This window comes from Rhinoderma darwinii, chromosome 3 (assembly GCF_050947455.1).
Source record: "Rhinoderma darwinii isolate aRhiDar2 chromosome 3, aRhiDar2.hap1, whole genome shotgun sequence".
In the NCBI taxonomy this organism is placed as follows: Eukaryota; Metazoa; Chordata; class Amphibia; order Anura; family Rhinodermatidae; genus Rhinoderma; species Rhinoderma darwinii.
Genome location: NC_134689.1, coordinates 248,925,035 through 248,943,810, shown reverse-complemented (window position 1 = coordinate 248,943,810; position 18,776 = coordinate 248,925,035). Strand labels below are relative to the sequence as shown.

Below are 18,776 nucleotides of genomic sequence, written 5' to 3'. Positions count from 1 at the left end.
AAGAAAAAGTGCAATGTGTTGCACTGTGTTGGGACAATACATACTGATCCCCCTTTCAGACAAGCTGTGTGGAAAGGGAGACGGTACAAACACTGTAAAAGTTCGTTATTTACTGACAAACTTTTATGTGATCACATGCCCAGGGACCATAAGGATTGGCCTCCGGGTAAAACTTCATGATCTCAGCTGTCCATAGACAGTGGCGTCACAGGGCTCTGATGAAGCGGGGAATCTTATAGTGGGGGATCTTATAGTGGGGAACTCTGCAAGGAGGTTTTAAAACAACGGCATAGACACAACACTGTCCTAGACCCAAACAGGTGTTGTAATGTCACATATGGGGGTACTGAGCTAGTGACAGTCAAAGGTTTTTAAAGCAGTTTAATAATCAATCAGACCTTGCACAGATGCAAATAATAACCTAATTACAGGATATTCAAGTTATGAATAAACTGCTACATAATAATGTGAAAAAATAGTCCTCCTATATCGTGATTCATAACCAAGTACAACTCAATATTGTGAGAAACAAATCTATTTGTAGGATGAAATGAATGCCCCAAAGATACCTGCTGTGCCTGAGAGAAAGAGGTTGCTGCAGATGGAATCATCACATTTCTGCCAGCCTCTGCTAGTTGCCCATGCCGACCAGCTCCCCACAGATATACATCACACTTGCCTCCAAGATGCCAATCCTGTGATGAAAAATAACACATGGACTGTAGTGGAGAAAGCAACACTCAAAATCAAATAAACAAATAATAAAAGAACACTAAATGTAGAAAATAAACAAAAAGATCTCAGCAATTCTTCCTTTAAAGTGGTATTCCAAGAATCCTAAGTGATCACCTACTCACAGGATAGGTGATACATTTCTGATCACTGGGGGCCCCCACCGCTAAGTCCCCCATCAATTGTGAGAACAGGGATCCCGAACCCCCTGTTCCTCCTCACAGCTCGGCCGCATTGAGGAGTACATTGAATGGAGAAGCGGATAGGTGATAATTTAGGATTCTGGGAAAACGCCTTTAACCCTTCTCCTGTCGCTCCACTGGCGATTTACGTCTGAAAAGAGTTTTTAAATAAGGCGCCTGCTCAGAAGCAGAATGGGTGCCATAGCAGCTGGGTCTCTGCTGTGTTACACAGCAGGGGACCAGCGGCAATGCTTGCGATCAGAAACATATCTGATTGCAAGCATTTAACCCCTCAGATGCCAGTGTCAGTTGTGACCACCGGCATCTGAGGGGTTTTTACTGCCCCTTTCACCGGCTCCCGCTCAACGTGATCGCGGGAGCCGTTCTGCTGCTATAGCAGCTGGGAGCCTTGAGAACGCTCCCAGACTTTTTATAGGAGGATTGCTTCAATAGCAATGCAGGGATTTTGCCATAAACTACAATACAGTGATATGCAGTCTCTGGCATAAGAAATCTAATGCTCGCAGGTTCAAGCCCCCTAGGGGGACTAAATAATAGTAATAAAAACAAAATGTAAAAAAAAATATGAAAAAAATATCTAAAAATTCAAAATCACCCAGCTCTATACGCAGAAATATAAAAAAAAAAGTTACAGGGATCACATCATGGCGATGCAAAAAAATGTTTGTTTCTTTCAAACGTTTAAATTCTTTAAAGGTGCTAAAACAGAACAAAAACTACCGTGATCGTGCTGACCCGCGGAATAAAAGGTAATGTGTCATTTTCACCATACAGTGAAAATTGTAAAAATGAAATGGCGAAAGAAAATGGTGGAACGGTAATTTTTTTCCAATTCCACCCCATTCTGAATTATAAAAAAATGTATGACTCTGAAGGCGGGGAAGAAAAAACAAAAGCACAAAAACAAAAATTAGTCTGGTCCTGAAAGGGTTAAGGCTAGTGCTCCACAACAACTGCTTGTGGTTACCATGGCAGTCGTCATGTGTCAACTGCAAGTATTCTGAAATACTCTAAATTCTCGATCAATGCCAGCTACTTTTTTTGGGAACCTAACCTAATATTCTACTCTCCTTTGATCTTATGTCACATACTGCAAATCTAAGAAATCCATGAAGAATTATTCAATACGTGTCCTAGCAGATCAGTCATTTACCCCTTCCTTATCTGTAAAGGTCCTTTTGCACAGGCCAATATGATCAGGCAAATGAGGGTTTATATGAACGCTCAATCCCGATCATTGCCCAGGGCAAGGATCAGTCAATGAACAAGCAAGCACTCATTCATAGTCTGATTGCATCTTCTATGCAGCAAGAAATATTATCGTTGACAGCAACACATCTCCCTGCGTAAACAGGGAAACGTACTGACAACACGATGGAAATGTTCGATCGTCCCCATACAATAACGATCAGTCGACCCCATACATAACCAATCATTCCTCCTTGTGAAAGGAGCAAACGCGCATTGATCAATGAGCCGTCTCGTTCGGCGCTTGTTTTCACGGCCCATATCTACCCGTGTAAAAGGACCCTAAGAGACAGCTGGCTGCAGCACGAGTCTTCTACCCTTGCTCCGTCTGCAAAAGGATTAACTCTCAGCCAGATAATAATGGAAGAGATCAGAAGGAAATGAACTCCATTGTGCTCTGCAAGATTTAAACGGTTTTAGGAGCATGAAGAAAGAAAGTCCTGCAGACTGGGGGCAAGTTTTCTTCAGTTTACCCTTATCCTTATCAGTTCCAAGTCTCTTATTCCTTTAACTGGAACTATACAGGAGAGTGTCATATCCAAATAAACATCACAGTGAATGCTACGAAGCATTAATTTTAAAATAAATTGTAAAAAAATAGCAATCATTTTAAGTTTACCTTTCTTCTTCTGTAGTATGAAAGAACTAGTCAATATTTTCCATATACTGTAATTGCTCTATTTTTTAAAAATAAAATATACTGTAGCCCAGTAAGCTATATAAACCTCTGTTCATCCTTTTTTCATGTACTTTATAAAACAATTCAATAAAAATGGAAGTAAAAAAAAATAAAAAACACACACACACACACACACACACACACACACACACACACACACACACACAATTTAATATGGTTTAACTCACTTCCGGTCTGGAGATGGCCCATGACATAATTTGTTCATCTATCCCATTGATCCACTTGCTGTTATCCTGTGGAAAGGGTAATATATCCGAAAAAATAAGTTCAGAAGAAATTACATACAATCCTCGTCGGAAGAAATACGAAAAAAAATGTAGATTTTACCCAAGAATAATTCTCATTGTAGTATACACTAGTCTTTGACACCACTAGGAAAATCTATTGGAACTACTAGTGTCACTATCCCACATATATTCCTACACTGTATATATTTATCCTATTACAGAAGACACGATTTCCATATCTTGCACTGATGAATGCATAACAAGCCTGAAACCGCATCATACAAACTGGAGTAATACAATTGCGCTATATAATCACCTTTTGTTTGAAGAGTGCCTAGCGCTGTATATGTTTACTATGATTCGTGTGTGGAACAACTATTACTTTCTGGTAGAAAGTTGAATTACTACTGTTTAAACATGCTCTTGTGACAAGCATTCTAAGACAGCCAAGCAATGTCTACTGACTCACAAATCATCTATCATACCATTAGCAGTCTTAGTTCTTCCTCTGGCACTGGTTCAAGATCAGGGACAGCAAAGGACTCTGGGAAATGTGCTCCCCTCGCCAGAGCTTCAGCGGTTTTAATAGTGGTGGAAAAACACTCTAGCCATGCCCATTCTGCAGGGTTCCATGAGGCGGGCTCTGGTGAAGCTAGGCGGTGGTGTGGAGGGATGGGTGGATTGCACAGAAGCTGGTCCAGGTTCAGTCCCACAGCCAGTGATGCCAGGCACTGCATGTAGGGGCTGTGCACCAATTGGTCCCCGCACACAACGTGAGGCTACAAAATGAGACATGAAAACCAACATGAGATTCCCAAACAACAAATAAAAAATACAATTAAAAATAAATTAATGCACTGACAAACTGTAAAAAGGATTAATAAACAGTTTAAAACAAAAAGACTTGGAGGATAAAGGGAGGAAGGATTAGCGGCACTACCTTCTCATACGCATACTGTTCCTGAAGCATGATTGGAAGACGCTCCAGGAATGTTTGCATACATGGTGCCATGTTCAGTCCTGCTATCCCTTGGTGCTTTAATGCTGTTCTGCAGGTGGCCAAAACATGATTGGAGGACATCCACTCTGGCGTGCAATTTACCACCAGAACATCCTGCAAAATAGGAGTTTAATAAAAGAGAAAAAACAGCTACAAAATTATAGCAACCATCTTTTTTTACTTTTAGTACCGCTATCCCATAAAAGCAGTTCTAGAAAGATTTCCTTCAATTGCTTCTTTTTTTATAGACATCAATTTGTATTTTTTTTAACAGAAAAAATGACTGCAACCAAAACCATGTATTAACATGTTGTTTTTGTAGAATTATTTTTTTTGTATAATTGGGTGGAAGCATACCATCAAATGTGAAATTGGCCATGCTTTCACAGGTTACTGAAGAATTCTCTAGTCCAAATAAATTAAATCTAAACACTGAGGGTTTTGAAAAAAACACATTGAACATTGGCAAAAACACACTTTACAACTTAGGGTATGTTCACACGAGGGCGTCCGTAACGGCTGAAATTACGGGGATGTTTCAGCCTGAAAACATCCTCGTAATTTCAGCCGTAACGGCATGTGCAGGCGCTTGAACGCTGCGTCCATTACGGACGTAATTGGCGCTGCTATTCATTGAAGTCAGTGAATAACGGCTCCAATTACGGCCAAAGTAGTGACAGGTCACTTCTTTGACGCGGGCGTCTATTTAAGCGCCGTCATTTGACAGAGGCGCGTAAATTACGCCTCGTGTGAACAGACAAACGTCTGCCCATTGCTTTCAATGGGCAGATGTTTGTCAGCGCTATTTTCGGACGTAATTTGGGGCAAAAACGCCCGAATTACGTCTGTAAATAGGCCGTGTGAACATACCCTCAAAATCATGGCAAGCCAGCCTAAACCAACCAGTTTATTTACCGGTGGAACTAAAAAACAAAAACAAAAAAAAAAGTGAAAAGATAAAAGGAGAAAATTGAGAAGCAAAAAAAAGAGGGATAGGGATCAAATTGTAAAAAAAACTGCCTTGGATCAGTAACAGAAAAAAATACAGTCTATTAACTCTGGAGCATTCCCCACCACACATGGAGCATAGTTCTTTCCTGACTCCAGGGGGATGAATTATGAACGTCCATCGCAGCGGTGTCTTAAACCATGTTTCTACCAAGGCCTCTATACCAAGGAATCATTTCTAGAGAGCTTAGTTAGACAAGACACATGTCCTGGACAGTCCCGGAAAGACCTAGGTCCATTCAACATGTACTGTAAACCTATACAGGAGTTTGTGATCAGGGGAGACATAAATAAAATACAAGGTAGAAATAGCTGCTTGTCCCAGTAATATAGACAAATTGTCACAAATTGAATGTACAAATGCCGCCCATCATCTAACCAAAGAATGGAGTACTCACCTTTGAACGATTGGAGCAGGCAGCAACTCCCACATCAGGAATCCAAGCTGTGGTTGTAACGGCTCCAGAACCAGTAATAACAGACTGCAAAATTGAGCCATCCTAGGAAAATAAACATCGTATGTACAAGCACATTGAGTATCTCAGACATTACTAGTACGTGTGAAGGCATTAGAAGATTTGATCTGTGATATACATTAGGGCCTGTTCACATCAGCGTTGGGCTTCCATTTGGCTTTCCATTCATCTGTTTAGTCAGACAAACGGAGAGACACACTTAAAGTATTATTTCCGTTTGCATTACCACAGAAAAGTGGCAAACAATCAAACTGAAACAAAAAAATGCCATTTAAAATCAATGGTAATGTAAACGGAACGATACTTCCTGTTTGTCTTTCCTCGGACGGAACAGATAGCAAGAGAGAAGCCCAACGCTGATGTGAACAGGCCCTTACAAAAATATTTTTATTCTACAATCAAAACTTAATTGGACTTACCCTTAAAGACCAAATATTCAATAGTCCACCAAGTCCGCCAGATACCAAGGCTAGACCATCATTGCTGAAAGCCACGGTTCGCACAGGAGTAATGTGACCTCTCAACTTGTACACAACACGGATGTCCTCAGGCTTCCTACAAAACGCCTAACATGAAAGAGAGCAAGGAACCATTATCACTGGAAACAATGGTGTAAAACACAAACATGATCAAAATCAGTAACAAAGGTTAGTTGCAATCATTTCTTAAAATGATTTGGCTTCTCACTCACCTTGCATGTAAATGGTGTAGTTCAATAATGGAATAACATTAAGTAAAATAATATGGAAGTGTAACATAGCAGCAGTGAAAAGACTTAATACAATGATTCTCTAGCTAGAGAAACTATCAGCAGTATAATATTGCAGACTTCAGGATCCTGTTACAACAGTTTATAGCCAGCTTTGTCCTTGTTTTTTTGTGACAAGACAATAGAGAACAAACTAAAAACTTAGGTGCCAGCAGCAGATTTCTAGGTGCATGGCTTATGGGATTTGTTAAAGTGGTTGTCCTATTAGGGCATATGGATGTCATTATAGGGACAACAAAACTGTTTTAATCACTGACCTTGCTAGATGTTTGCTCCTTCCGTTCTTCTGCTGTTGCTGACCTGGACTGAAACGTGTCCAGAGTGGTCTGCAGAACTGTCCACACGCACACCAGACCATTTTGGCATCCACTGTGTTGAAAAGCACGCGATTAGGGTAGGAACACACCAGGCGTATAGACTGCAGATTTTCCGCAACAAATTGAACAAAAAAAGTGTGGGTGAGATTTGAACAAATCTCACCCACACACAACGGAAAAAATCCACCGAGAAAACCTTCCTAAATTGCATGTCAATTTATGCCGCGGAATCGCTGCTCTTCTGTTGCAAATTTTGCGACGAAAACATTCTGATTCTGCCACAAAAATCGCAATTGAGAGAAAAAAAAAAAAATATTTTTTAAATTAAGATTTAAAAAAAATAAAAAAAAGCTTACACACTTAACGCCAGCCATAGTCATGGCGACGCGTCCCTGTCCAAAGTGCAGCCCGGCCTCCTGGAGTGACGTTTCATCCCAAGTAACTGCTCTTGCGGTCACACGGACAACAGCGTCATCCCAGTCCGGTCTGCGCTCAGAATAGAGGGATGCGTTACCATAACTATGGCCGGGTGGCAAGTATAAAATATTTTTTTTTTATTCCTGCAGTATTTCCACAGCAGACATGCCACCCAAAAAACTGCACCACAATTTGGTGTCGTTTTTCAGGCGGAATGCCCTGCGGTTTCCAGGACGGATACGCGGTGTACTTTTATGCAGTGTATCCGTGCTGTGTTCCTACCCCAAGTAGTTAAATAACTAATTTTTATTGTGAAACGGTAATACAAGAAGTGTTATACATTTAGTCATGTAAAAAAGGAGTTGCCAAAAGCCGGATACGTCATTCGGTTCTTTACTTGATAGAAGTTTTTTTTCCCTATTCCTTTAAAATAGATCACATAGCGGACCCCTAGTTTTTACTCTGTAAACACCTATAACTGCTGTTGCTCTCATGTGGTAGGTTGAGGCAAATCGCTTGGTGGCTGCTGCTGTTGCTTGGAATCAATATAAGGTTTCTTGTGATAGGCACAATAAGGACTCCATTAGGTGATGTGAAGCAGCACCATCCTTGTAGAGTATGTCATATCAGAAGAATATGCCATTACTAGCCAATTGGTAGAAATCTAACTGTTCAGACCCACAACCCCTAGAATATAGAGACCACAACGCTAGTAAAGCACATAGGCCCATCTACTCTTCTACGCCAAACCTGGCATTGTGTAGAAACTTCTGGTTTTCTTTAATCGAGTTGTGCTGAAATTCCCTGCAGAGTGCTTGTTGTCATAACTCACTATGGTGGGAATCCTCCTTTAACCCTTTCATGACTAGGGGTTTTTTGGGCCTTAAAACCCTGAGCAAAATTCCACCTTTTGGATGGGTTTCCATGACAGCCAGGGGCACGGTATAAGAGTCTTCCTGTGTTATAATAAGTATTCCAAAGCATTATGTAAGCGATCAAAGGAATGCAGCTTCCAGTCCCACTAGCTTCTAGTGGTGAAATCAAATTTAATAAATTTATAAAAATCAAAAAGTCCTCCTCTCCCAGAATAATAAAAAAAAATAATCAAATAGTTGTACCCCCAAAATGGTGCCAATAAAAACGACAACTCGTCCCTCAGAAAATGAATGCCCTCATACAGCTTGTCTTACAATGAAATAATCGGTCCACCCTCAAGGCTCAAAATAGGCCCGTCCGAAAGGGGTTAAGATCGTTTTTTCAATAAATATTTTCCTCAAAATTTTATTTTTTTAATTCTCCCATGCATATCAATGGCAAATATGCTTTCATTGTCTTCCTTTTACATTTATCTCCCTCTCATAACTTTAGCTGCAGCCTCTGTATATGGATAATTACCCAGTTACTGAAATGTTTTAGTGAAGGTGGAAATGCAGATCGGGCCAGAGTAGAACATGTAAAAAAAATAAAAAATATTTTATTTTTTTACAATTTACTATATTTATTTATTTTACACTACTGAGGCTCTGGTCTCATTATCGTGTGTTCGCTGCTGTCCCCATATTCTGATCACTTGTGAGTAACAGTGACCGAATGGTAATATCCCATTAGATCACCGTTACTAGGGATATGCAAAGAAAATGAAACTCGCAACTTCTCTGCATGCCCCCGAGCCCCCCCTCCCTCCGCACAGGATTCCATAGCAACCCCCTGAATGCAAAAGCAGCGGTTTCTGCATTCGGGAATTCAGCGCTCAATAGGAGGAGTATTGTATTCAGGTGTTTTAGTGACAGGGAACTGAAATAATCAGTCCAGGATCAGGCTAAGTGTCACATCCCGATCCTGCTGATGGCACTGCATGCAGTGCCATCAAAAGTAGCAAGTAGATGAATGGTCTTACGGCCTGTTAATTTGCATGAGGAGGGCGAAAAGAGATTAAATGATTTGCAGAATCAACTATCCAAAGGTTTTCTGCGTAGACTGCTCCCACAGAACCAATAAAGTGAGGAACCGGAGAGCAAGAAATAACAAAAAAGAAAAAGAGAACAATGCATAAAAAGTGGACACTACAGCAGTCAATGAGAAGACACTTACGTTGCTAGCATTAGCTGCGGGCTGTCAGCCTTCCCCACTAATCCACACCAAGCTATTGTGTTGACATAAGATGGATGTGTCAGAGAGTACAGCGCTTTCCAGCTGCCACTTAAGTTCCCCCACAACTTTACAGTGTCTTCTTTAGCACAGGTAAGCAGCATTTGGCCAGTGGGATCCCATTTCAAGTTCACAAACATTTCCTAGAAAACACACAGCACTTTAGTGTTCACATAAGATGTCTCAATGAGCTAGCAATGAATAAATGAGAATTACAGCTTACCTTATGTGCATCAATGAGAACAACTTCTACTTTATCAACTGGTTCTCGGTTTCCAATCAATAACTTCCCATCAGCATATCCAACTGCAAATGGATGATCTTCACTAAACCAAGCAATGCAGGTAACAGCCACTGCCAACAACAAAAACCGATGCATCAATTACTCCCTATAACCAAGGGACGTAAATTACACGGGAAGCCATTAAAGCCACATATGAATGTTAAACATAGTAAAGGCAAACTCCACTCCCGAATGACAGTCTCCAATATTACAAAGTTAAAGGCTTTATAAAAAGTGGATTAACACTGTAAATACTTTACTCTACTTGTGCAGTGCATTGTGGTAGCTCAGGTGATAGTTACACACTATGCTATTTAGTCACATGTCAGATAGCGGAATGTAATCATTTTGAACCAAACTTAAAAACATCTACGAATATGAATGGCATAAACATGATGAAATAACTTGAAATTGGAACATGAACAGTAAAACAAAGGGTTTTCAGTTAATCAAATTTTTATTTACATTTTAACTGTGAAAGTTTGTAAAAAGCAGATTATACTTTAGGCAATCCATTTATGTTAAAAGGGTCCCCGGAAAATAAGCCAATCATAGGGTGTCCTGCTGCTGTCAACACTAACAATCAGTTCTACTCTCTGGCACCAAGTGTTCAATTCCCCAGCAGCCCCAAAACAGGGTAAATGAAACCTTCCATGATATCCACTGAAGTCAATGGACCATCCATGTAATTCACAAATGTGTTGGGACCTCCAGAGAGATATGCTTTTTTAGCCATTCTCTGGTCTACTTATTTGACAGAGGTCCAAAAAGAGGAAGACTCCTCCTTTTGACTCAGTATACCCTGACAAAAAATTATTTAACCCCTTCCCGACCACCCCATGTAGATTAACAGGCTGCAGCACTGGTCCTTGTGCCTGCAGCCCGTTAATCTACGTGTGCCCCTAACAGAGCACACAGGCATTCCCCACAGGCCGGCATCTCACAGTACGGGCTGCTACTAGCAGCCTTAGTACTGGGGGAAAACATCGGGTCAGATCACAGCGGTGATCCAAACCGATTAACCCCTTAAATGCGGCAGTCAATAGTGACTGCCGCATTTAAGTTCTTACAACAATATCGGCACCCCGATACGCGATTGCCGATTGTTGCTATGGCAACCGGAAGCCTAACAAAGGCTATCTATGGTCCGCTATCTATGGAAGGCGATTAAATCCTGCCAGAGGCAGGACCTAATATGCCACGTCAGTGTGAAACCAACAAATAGGGTATTATAACAGTCCTAGTGGGACTAAAAAAAAAAAAAAGTATAAAAAAAGTTACAAAAAAATGTAAAAGTAAAATTTCAAAATAATAAAATTAAAAAGCGCCCTTTTTCCCTTATAAAGTCCTTTATTATTAGAAAAAAAAAACAAAAAAAAAAAACTATGCATAATTGGTATCGCCGCGTCCGTAACGGCCTAAACTATAAAAATATAATGTCATTTATCCCACACGGTGACGCCATAAAGAAAATAATAAAAAAACGATACCAAAAATCTCTATTTTTTTGTCACTTCAGCTCCCAAAAAATTTAATAAATAGGGATCGAAGAGTCGCATGTACTCAAAAATGGTACCAATAAAAACTACAGTTTGTTCCGCAAAAACAATCCCTCACACGGCTTTCTTGATGGAAAAATAAAAAAGTTGTGGCTCTTAGAATATGGTAACACAAAAAGTAAATATTTTTTTTAAAACCGTGATTTTATCGTGCAAATGTGACATGACACCCGATAACCAATCCAGCAAACTTGAGTTCCAAAAGCCAAATAGCGCACCTTCGCTTCTGAGCCCCGCCGTGTGTCCAAACAACAGTTTATTACCACATATGGGGTATTGCCGTAATCAGGAGAAATTGCTTTAAAAAATCTTGGGGTGCTTTTTCTTCTTTATTCCTTGTAAAAATTGATCATTTCTAAGTTTTATTGGAAAAAAATTGTGTATTTTTGGGGGTGTTTCAACTATTTTGGCCCCACAAGACCTCTTCAAACCTGACATGGTGCCTAAAATATATTCTAATAAAAAGAAGGCCCCGAAATCCTCTTGGTGCTCCTTTGCTTCTGAGGCCTGTGATTCAGTCCAGTAGCACACTAGGGCCACATGTGGGATATTTCTAAACACTGCAGAATCTGGGCAATAAATATGGAGTTGCGTTTCTCTGGTAAAACCAGAAAAAAATGGATTTTCTGACAAAAAAAAAAAAAGAAATTTGTAAATTTTTCCCCTCTACTTTGCTTTAATTCCTGTGAAACACCTAAAGGGTTAAGAAACTTTCTAAACGCTGTTTTGAAAACTTTGAGGGGTGCAGTTTTTAAAATTGGGTAACTTATGGTGGTTTCTAATATTTAAGGCCCTCAAAGCCACTTCAGAAGTGAACTGGTACCTATAAAAACAGGTTTTGGAACTTTCTTGAAAACGTGAGAAATTGGTGCTAAAGTTCTAAGGCCTTATTCACACGACAGTGAAAAACGGCCGTGTGATGGCTGTCCTTTAAAGGGCCTTCACATGGCCGTTTTCAGAACAATGATATTCTATGGGTGCATTTACACGGCCGTTTTTTTAACGGCCCGTGAATAATGGCCGTCAAAAAATAGGACATGTCCTATTTTTGGGCCGTTTTAACGGCCTGATGGCCCCCATAGAAGTCAATGGATCAGTTTTTAACGGCTGTCAATACATGTAACAACCGTTAAAAACGGATCTGTTACATGGGGATTGGCAAGGAGGCTGGTGTGGCGCCATCTACAGGGGGGCTGGTGTGGCGCCATCTACAGTTGGGCTGGTGTGGCGCCATCTACAGGGGGGCTGGTGTGGCGCCATCTACAGGGGGGCTGGTGTGGCGCCATCTACAGGGGGGCTGGTCTGGCGCCATCTACAGGGGGGCTGGTCTGGCGCCATCTACAGGGGGGCTGGTGTGGCGCCATCTACAGGGGGCTGGTGTGGCGCCATCTACAGGGGGCTGGTGTGGCGCCATCTACAGGGTGGCTGGTGTGGCGCCATCTACAGGGGGGTGTGTGGCATCATCTACAGGGAGGTGTGTGGCATCATCTACAGGGAGGTGTGTGGCATCATATACAGGGAGGTGTGTGGCATCATATACAGGGAGGTGTGTGGCATCATATACAGGGAGGTGTGTGGCATCATATACAGGGAGGTGTGTGGCATCATATACAGGGAGGTGTGTGGCATCATATACAGGGAGGTGTGTGGCATCTGTTTTTATGAAGAGGTGAGCAGAAGTCTAGACAGAGGGGCCGCTGTGGATTTAGTGTTTTTGGACTTTGCAAAGGCATTTGACACTGTCCCCCATAGACGCCTAATGGGTAAATTAAGGACTATAGGTTTAGAAAATATAGTTTGTAATTGGATTGAGAATTGGCTCAAGGACCGTATCCAGAGAGTTGTGGTCAATGATTCCTACTCTGAATGGTCCCCGGTTATAAGTGGTGTACCCCAGGGTTCAGTGCTGGGACCACTATTATTCAACTTATTTATTAATGATATAGAGGAAGGGATTAATAGCACTATTTCTATTTTTGCAGATGACACCAAGCTATGTAATATAGTTCAGACTATGGAAGATGTTCATGAATTACAGGCAGATTTAAACAAACTAAGTGTTTGGGCGTCCACTTGGCAAATGAAGTTTAATGTAGATAAATGTAAAGTTATGCATCTTGGTACCAACAACCTGCATGCATCATATGTCCTAGGGGGAGCTACACTGGCGGATTCACTTGTTGAGAAGGATCTGGGTGTTCTTGTAAATCATAAACTCAATAACAGCATGCAGTGTCAATCAGCTGCTTCAAAGGCCAGCAGGATATTGTCGTGTATTAAAAGAGGCATGGACTCGCGGGACAGGGATGTAATAATGCCACTTTACAAAGCATTAGTGAGGCCTCATCTAGAATATGCAGTTCAGTTCTGGGCTCCAGTTCATAGAAAGGATGCCCTGGAGTTGGAAAAAATACAAAGAAGAGCAACGAAGCTAATAAGGGGCATGGAGAATTTAAGTTATGAGGAAAGATAGAAAGAATTAAACCTATTTAGCCTTGAAAAAAGAAGACTAAGGGGGGACATGATTAACTTATATAAATATATTAATGGCACATACAAAAAATATTGTGAAATCCTGTTTCATGTAAAACCCCCTCAAAAAACAAGGGGGCACTCCCTCCGTCTGGAGAAAAAAAGGTTCAAGCTGCAGAGGCGACAAGGCTTCTTTACAGTGAGAACTGTGAATTTATGGAATAGCCTACCGCAGGAGCTGGTCACAGCAGGGACAGTAGATGGCTTTAAAAAAGGGTTAGATAATTTCCTAGAACAAAAAAATATTAGCTCCTATGTGTAGAAATTTTTCCTTCCCTTTTCCCTTCCCTTGGTTGAACTTGATGGAGATGTGTCTTTTTTCAGCCGTACTAACTATGTAACTATGTAACTATGTAACTATATACAGGGAGGTGTGTGGCATCATATACAGGGAGGTGTGTGGCATCATATACAGGGAGGTGTGTGGCATCATATACAGGGAGGTGTGTGGCATCATATACAGGGAGGTGTGTGGCATCATCTACAGGGAGGCTGTAAATAGTGTCTAGGTGAACATGTGACCCTATTTGGGTGTTTTCAGGGGGTTGGGACAAAAAAAAGCCTGACCAATGAAATTCATCAGTTTTTTTAACGGCCATGAAAAACTGATGCAAAACTGATATCACACGGCCATTAAAAATGGACAGACGGACTAGAAATGGGTGAAAATTTAGAGACAGACTGATGCAAAACGGCCATGAAAAACTGACAGTTGATCAGCTTTTAACGGACATTTTTTTTCACTGTCGTGTGAATAAGGCCTAAGCCCTTATTCACGCGACAGGGTTTCCCGGCCGGGTGACGGCCATTCATAAATCGGCCGTCACCCGGCTGCAGTCGGAATAATAGACCCCTAATGGGGCTATTCACACGTCCGTCAAAAAATGGGACATGCCCGGCTCCCATAGAAGTCTATGGGGCTGGGTAATACACAGCCATCACTGGAATGTGCCCCGAGTGATGGCCATGTATTCCGTCACTCGCGCTCTCTCTCCTCCTCCTCCTCCTCCTCCTCACAGTGCAGAGTGCATGTGAGGAGGAGGGTCTTTTTTTGCTCCCTGTAGATGTCGGAATCTCCAATCCCCGGCCGGGGATTGGGGATTCCGCTACAGGAGAAGTCAGTGACTACACTGTCTATATATGGACACAGCGACGTCACTCACTTATGAAGCGGAATCCCCAACCCTGTGGCCGGGGATTCCTCTCCAGGAGAAGTCAGTGACTACACTGTCCATATATGGACATTGAAGTCAGTGACTTCTCCTGAAAGGGGGGGGGGGGATGGGTGCAACCTACAGGGGGCAGGGTGGCATCACCTACAGGGGGCAGGGTGGCATCACCTACAGGGGGCAGGGTGGCATCTCCTGCAGGGGAATTGGTGGCATTAGCTGCAGGGGGCAGGGTGGCATTAGCTGCAGGGGGCAGGGTGGCATTAGCTGCAGGGGGCAGGGTGGCATTAGCTGCAGGGGGCAGGGTGGCATTAGCTGCAGGGGGCAGGGTGGCATTAGCTGCAGGGGGCAGGGTGGCATTAGCGGCAGGGGGCAGGGTGGCATTAGCTGCAGGGGGCAGGGTGGCACTAGCGGCAGGGGGCAGGGTGGCATTAGCTGCAGGGGGCAGGGTGGCATTAGCTGCAGGGGGCAGGGTGGCATTAGCTGCAGGGGGCAGGGTGGCATCACCTACAAGGGGCAGGGTGGCATCACCTACAGGGAGCTGGGTGGCATCACCTACAGGGGGCAGGGTGGCATCACCTACAGGGGGCAGGGTGGCATCACCTACAGGGGGCAGGGTGGCATCACCTACAGGGGGCAGGGTGGCATCACCTACAGGGGGCAGGGTGGCATTACCTACAGGGGGCAGGGTGGCATTACCTACAGGGGGCAGGGTGGCATTACCTGCAGGGTGGCATTACCTGCAGGGGGCAGGGTGGCATTACCTGCAGGGGGCTGGGTGGCATTACCTGCAGGGGGCTGGGTGGCATTACCTGCAGGGGGCTGGGTGGCATTACCTGCAGGGGGCTGGGTGGCATTACCTGCAGGGGGCTGGGTGGCATTACCTGCAGGGGGCTGGGTGGCATTACCTGCAGGGGGCTGGGTGGCATTACCTGCAGGGGGCTGGGTGGCATTACCTGCAGGGGGCTGGGTGGCATTACCTACAGGGGGCTGGGTGGCATTACCTACAGGGGGCTGGGTGGCATTACCTACAGGGGGCTGGGTGGCATTACCTACAGGGGGCTGGGTGGCATTACCTACAGGGTGCTGGGTGGCATTACCTACAAGGTGCTGGGTGGTATTACCTACAGGGTGATGTGTGGCATTATCTACAGAGGGCTGTGTGTTGCAACAAATTTAAATGAAATTCATCCGATTTTAAAACCGACAGGGAAAAAACGGATGCAAAACGGGTCAAAATCGGCCGTTAAAAACGGCAACATGGCCCGGAATGGATGCAAAACGGATGCAAACCGGCCGGGAAAAACGGCCGATTTTATCGGACGACACTCAGACCCTGTCGTGTGAATGAGGCTTAAGGCTCTATTCACAGAGTGTCGGCCGTTTTGGGCCGTTTTGCATCCGTTCCGACTCCATTTCCGTGTTGCCGTTTTTAACGGCCGATTTTGACCCGTTTTGCAGCCGTTTTTTTCCCAGTCCGTTTTAAATTCGGATGAGTTTCATTTGTAAATTTTTTCCCACACACTTCCCTCTGTAGATAACGCCAAACATTGCCCACTGTAGGTAGTGCCACACTGCCCCTGTAGGTAGTGCCACACAGCCCACTGTAGGTTATGCCACACAGCCCCCTGTAGGTAGTGCCACACAGCCCCCTGTAGGTAGTGCCACACAGCCCCCTGTAGGTAGTGCCACACAGCCCTCTGTAGGTAGTGCCACACAGCCCCCTGTAGGTAGTGCCACACAGCCCCCTGTAGGTAGTGCCACACAGCCCCCTGTAGGTAGTGCCACACAGCCCCCTGTAGGTAGTGCCACACAGCCCCCTGTAGGTAGTGCCACACAGCCCCCTGTAGGTAGTGCCACACAGCCCCCTGTAGGTAGTGCCACACAGCACCCCCCCATAGATGGCACCCCCTCTACCTGTCTGTAGATATCGCCACCGTTCCAGGAGAAGTCCCTGACTTCAATGTCCATATATGGACAGTGAAGTCAGGTACTTCTCCTGTAGCGGAAACACCGGCCACAGGGTCGGGGATTCCGCTTCAGAAGTGCCTGACGTCACTGTGTCCATATATGGACAGTTAAGTCAGGGACTTCTCCTGGAGCGGAAACACTGGCCACAGGGTCGGGGTTTCCGCTTCAGAAGTGCCTGGTGTCACTGTGTCCATAGCTGTGGCCGGGGATTGGGAATTCCGCTCCTCCAGGGAGCAAAAAAAATACCCTCCTCCTCCTCCTCACATGCACTTCGCACTGGGAGGAGGAGAAGGAGAGGGTGCGAGTGACGGAAGACACGGCCGTCACTCGGGACACATTCCAGTGATGGGCGTGCATTACCCCGGCCCCATAGACTTCTATGGGAGCCGGGCGAACGGCCGAAAATAGGGCATGTCCCATTTTTTGACGGCCGGGTATCCCGGGCTGTCAAAAAAATCGGTTGTGTGAATAGCCCCATTTGGGGTCTATTGTTCCTACTGCGGCAGTGTGATGGCTGTTTTTTGAACGGCCGTCACACGGCCGGGAAACCCGGTCGTGTGAATAGGGCCTTAGCCTTGTAATGTCCTAGAAAAAAAAAGGATGTTCAAAAAACGATGCCAACATAAAGTAGACATATGGGATCCTGGCTGGAATAGATTTCCCCCAGTGGCGCAGGGACAGCCGAAAATGTGACAAATTTATTAAAAGGGGTGCGTCTCTTAATAAGTTTGTTACTACTCCAGCTGGTTTCCTATTAGGACTGGCATATGAAACACTAGTCTTAATAAATTCCCCCCTTACAGTTTAGAACACATTTCTAAAAACTATTTCTGATAGCGTTAAACTATAGATTTTAATAAACCTGGAAAGGGGGTGGATAAGTAAATGCTACCCTACTGAAATCACAAGGCTTGAACAAATAAAAATGCAATCTTAGGGTATGTTCACACGGCCAAATTTCAGACGTATACGAGGCGTATTATGCCTCGTTTTACGTCTGAAAATACGGCTCCAATACGTCGGCAAACATCTGCCCATTCATTTGAATGGGTTTGCCGACGTACTGTGCAGACGACCTGTTATTTACGCGTCGTCGTTTGACAGCTGTCAAACGACGACGCGTAAAAATACAGCCTCGTCAAAAGAAGTGCAGGACACTTCTTTGGACGTTTTTCGAGCTGTTTTCTCATAGACTCCAATGAAAACAGCTCCAAAAACGGACGTAAAAAACGCCGCGAAAACGGCGCGAAAAATGCGAGTTGGTAAAAAAACGTCTGAAAAGCAGGGTCTGTTTTCCCTTGAAAACAGCTCTGGATTTTCAGACGTTTTTGTTGACTACGTGTGAACATACCCTAACTGATCCATGACATGAGACTTCATAAACATTGAGGGTATGTTCACACGCTAGCTGTCATTTACGGCTGAAATGACAGCCTGTTTTCAGAAGAAAACAGCTGCGTCGTTTCAGCCGTAAATGCTCCTCCTCGTAATATACGAGGCGTCTGTGACGCTCGTATATCTTGAGCTGCTCTTCATTGAGTTCAATGAAGAACGGCTCAAATTACGTGGCAAAGAAGTGCCCTGCACTTCTTTGCCGAGGCAGTCAATTTACGCGTCGTCGTTTGACAGCTGTCAAACGACGACGCGTAAATGACAGGTCGTCTGCACAATACGTCGGCAAACCCATTCAAATGAATGGGCAGATGTTTGCCGACGTATTGTAGCCCTATTTTCAGGCGTAAAACGAGGCATAATACGGTTTTTCATACTGATGTCATCAGTGTATGTTCGGTCGGGGTCCAACACCCGGACCAATCAGCTGTGGCTGGTTTAGGAAGCAGATGGCTCCGGTCACAGTATAGCGGCTGTGCTGTAGTACTGCAGTCCTGCTCCCATTCATAAGAGAAAAGCTGCAGTACTGCAGGACAGCCGCTATACAATGTACGGAGCAATCTGCTTCCTAAACCAGCCACAGCATAACATCCGGTGCCCGAAGGCAGCCGGAACAGTCGATTGG

The 18,776-nt window shown here is 44.0% G+C and overlaps 1 protein-coding gene across 8 annotated transcripts in view; it reads right to left on the bottom strand.

Annotated features, from left to right (window-relative positions):
- Positions 1 to 18,776, bottom strand: part of HERC1 (HECT and RLD domain containing E3 ubiquitin protein ligase family member 1) — a 180,052-nt gene that overhangs the window by 20,310 nt on the left and 140,966 nt on the right. For all 8 annotated transcript variants that reach the window (XM_075857663.1, XM_075857666.1, XM_075857668.1 and 5 more), the window contains 9 exons: positions 9,469 to 9,599; positions 9,189 to 9,388; positions 6,621 to 6,732; positions 6,014 to 6,160; positions 5,517 to 5,618; positions 4,051 to 4,224; positions 3,596 to 3,889; positions 3,051 to 3,116; positions 570 to 695 (listed from right to left, as the gene is read on the bottom strand). In XM_075857663.1, coding sequence (XP_075713778.1) covers positions 570 to 695; positions 3,051 to 3,116; positions 3,596 to 3,889; positions 4,051 to 4,224; positions 5,517 to 5,618; positions 6,014 to 6,160; positions 6,621 to 6,732; positions 9,189 to 9,388; positions 9,469 to 9,599 — 1,352 coding nt within the window. The remainder of the gene's footprint in view (positions 1 to 569; positions 696 to 3,050; positions 3,117 to 3,595; positions 3,890 to 4,050; positions 4,225 to 5,516; positions 5,619 to 6,013; positions 6,161 to 6,620; positions 6,733 to 9,188; positions 9,389 to 9,468; positions 9,600 to 18,776) is intronic.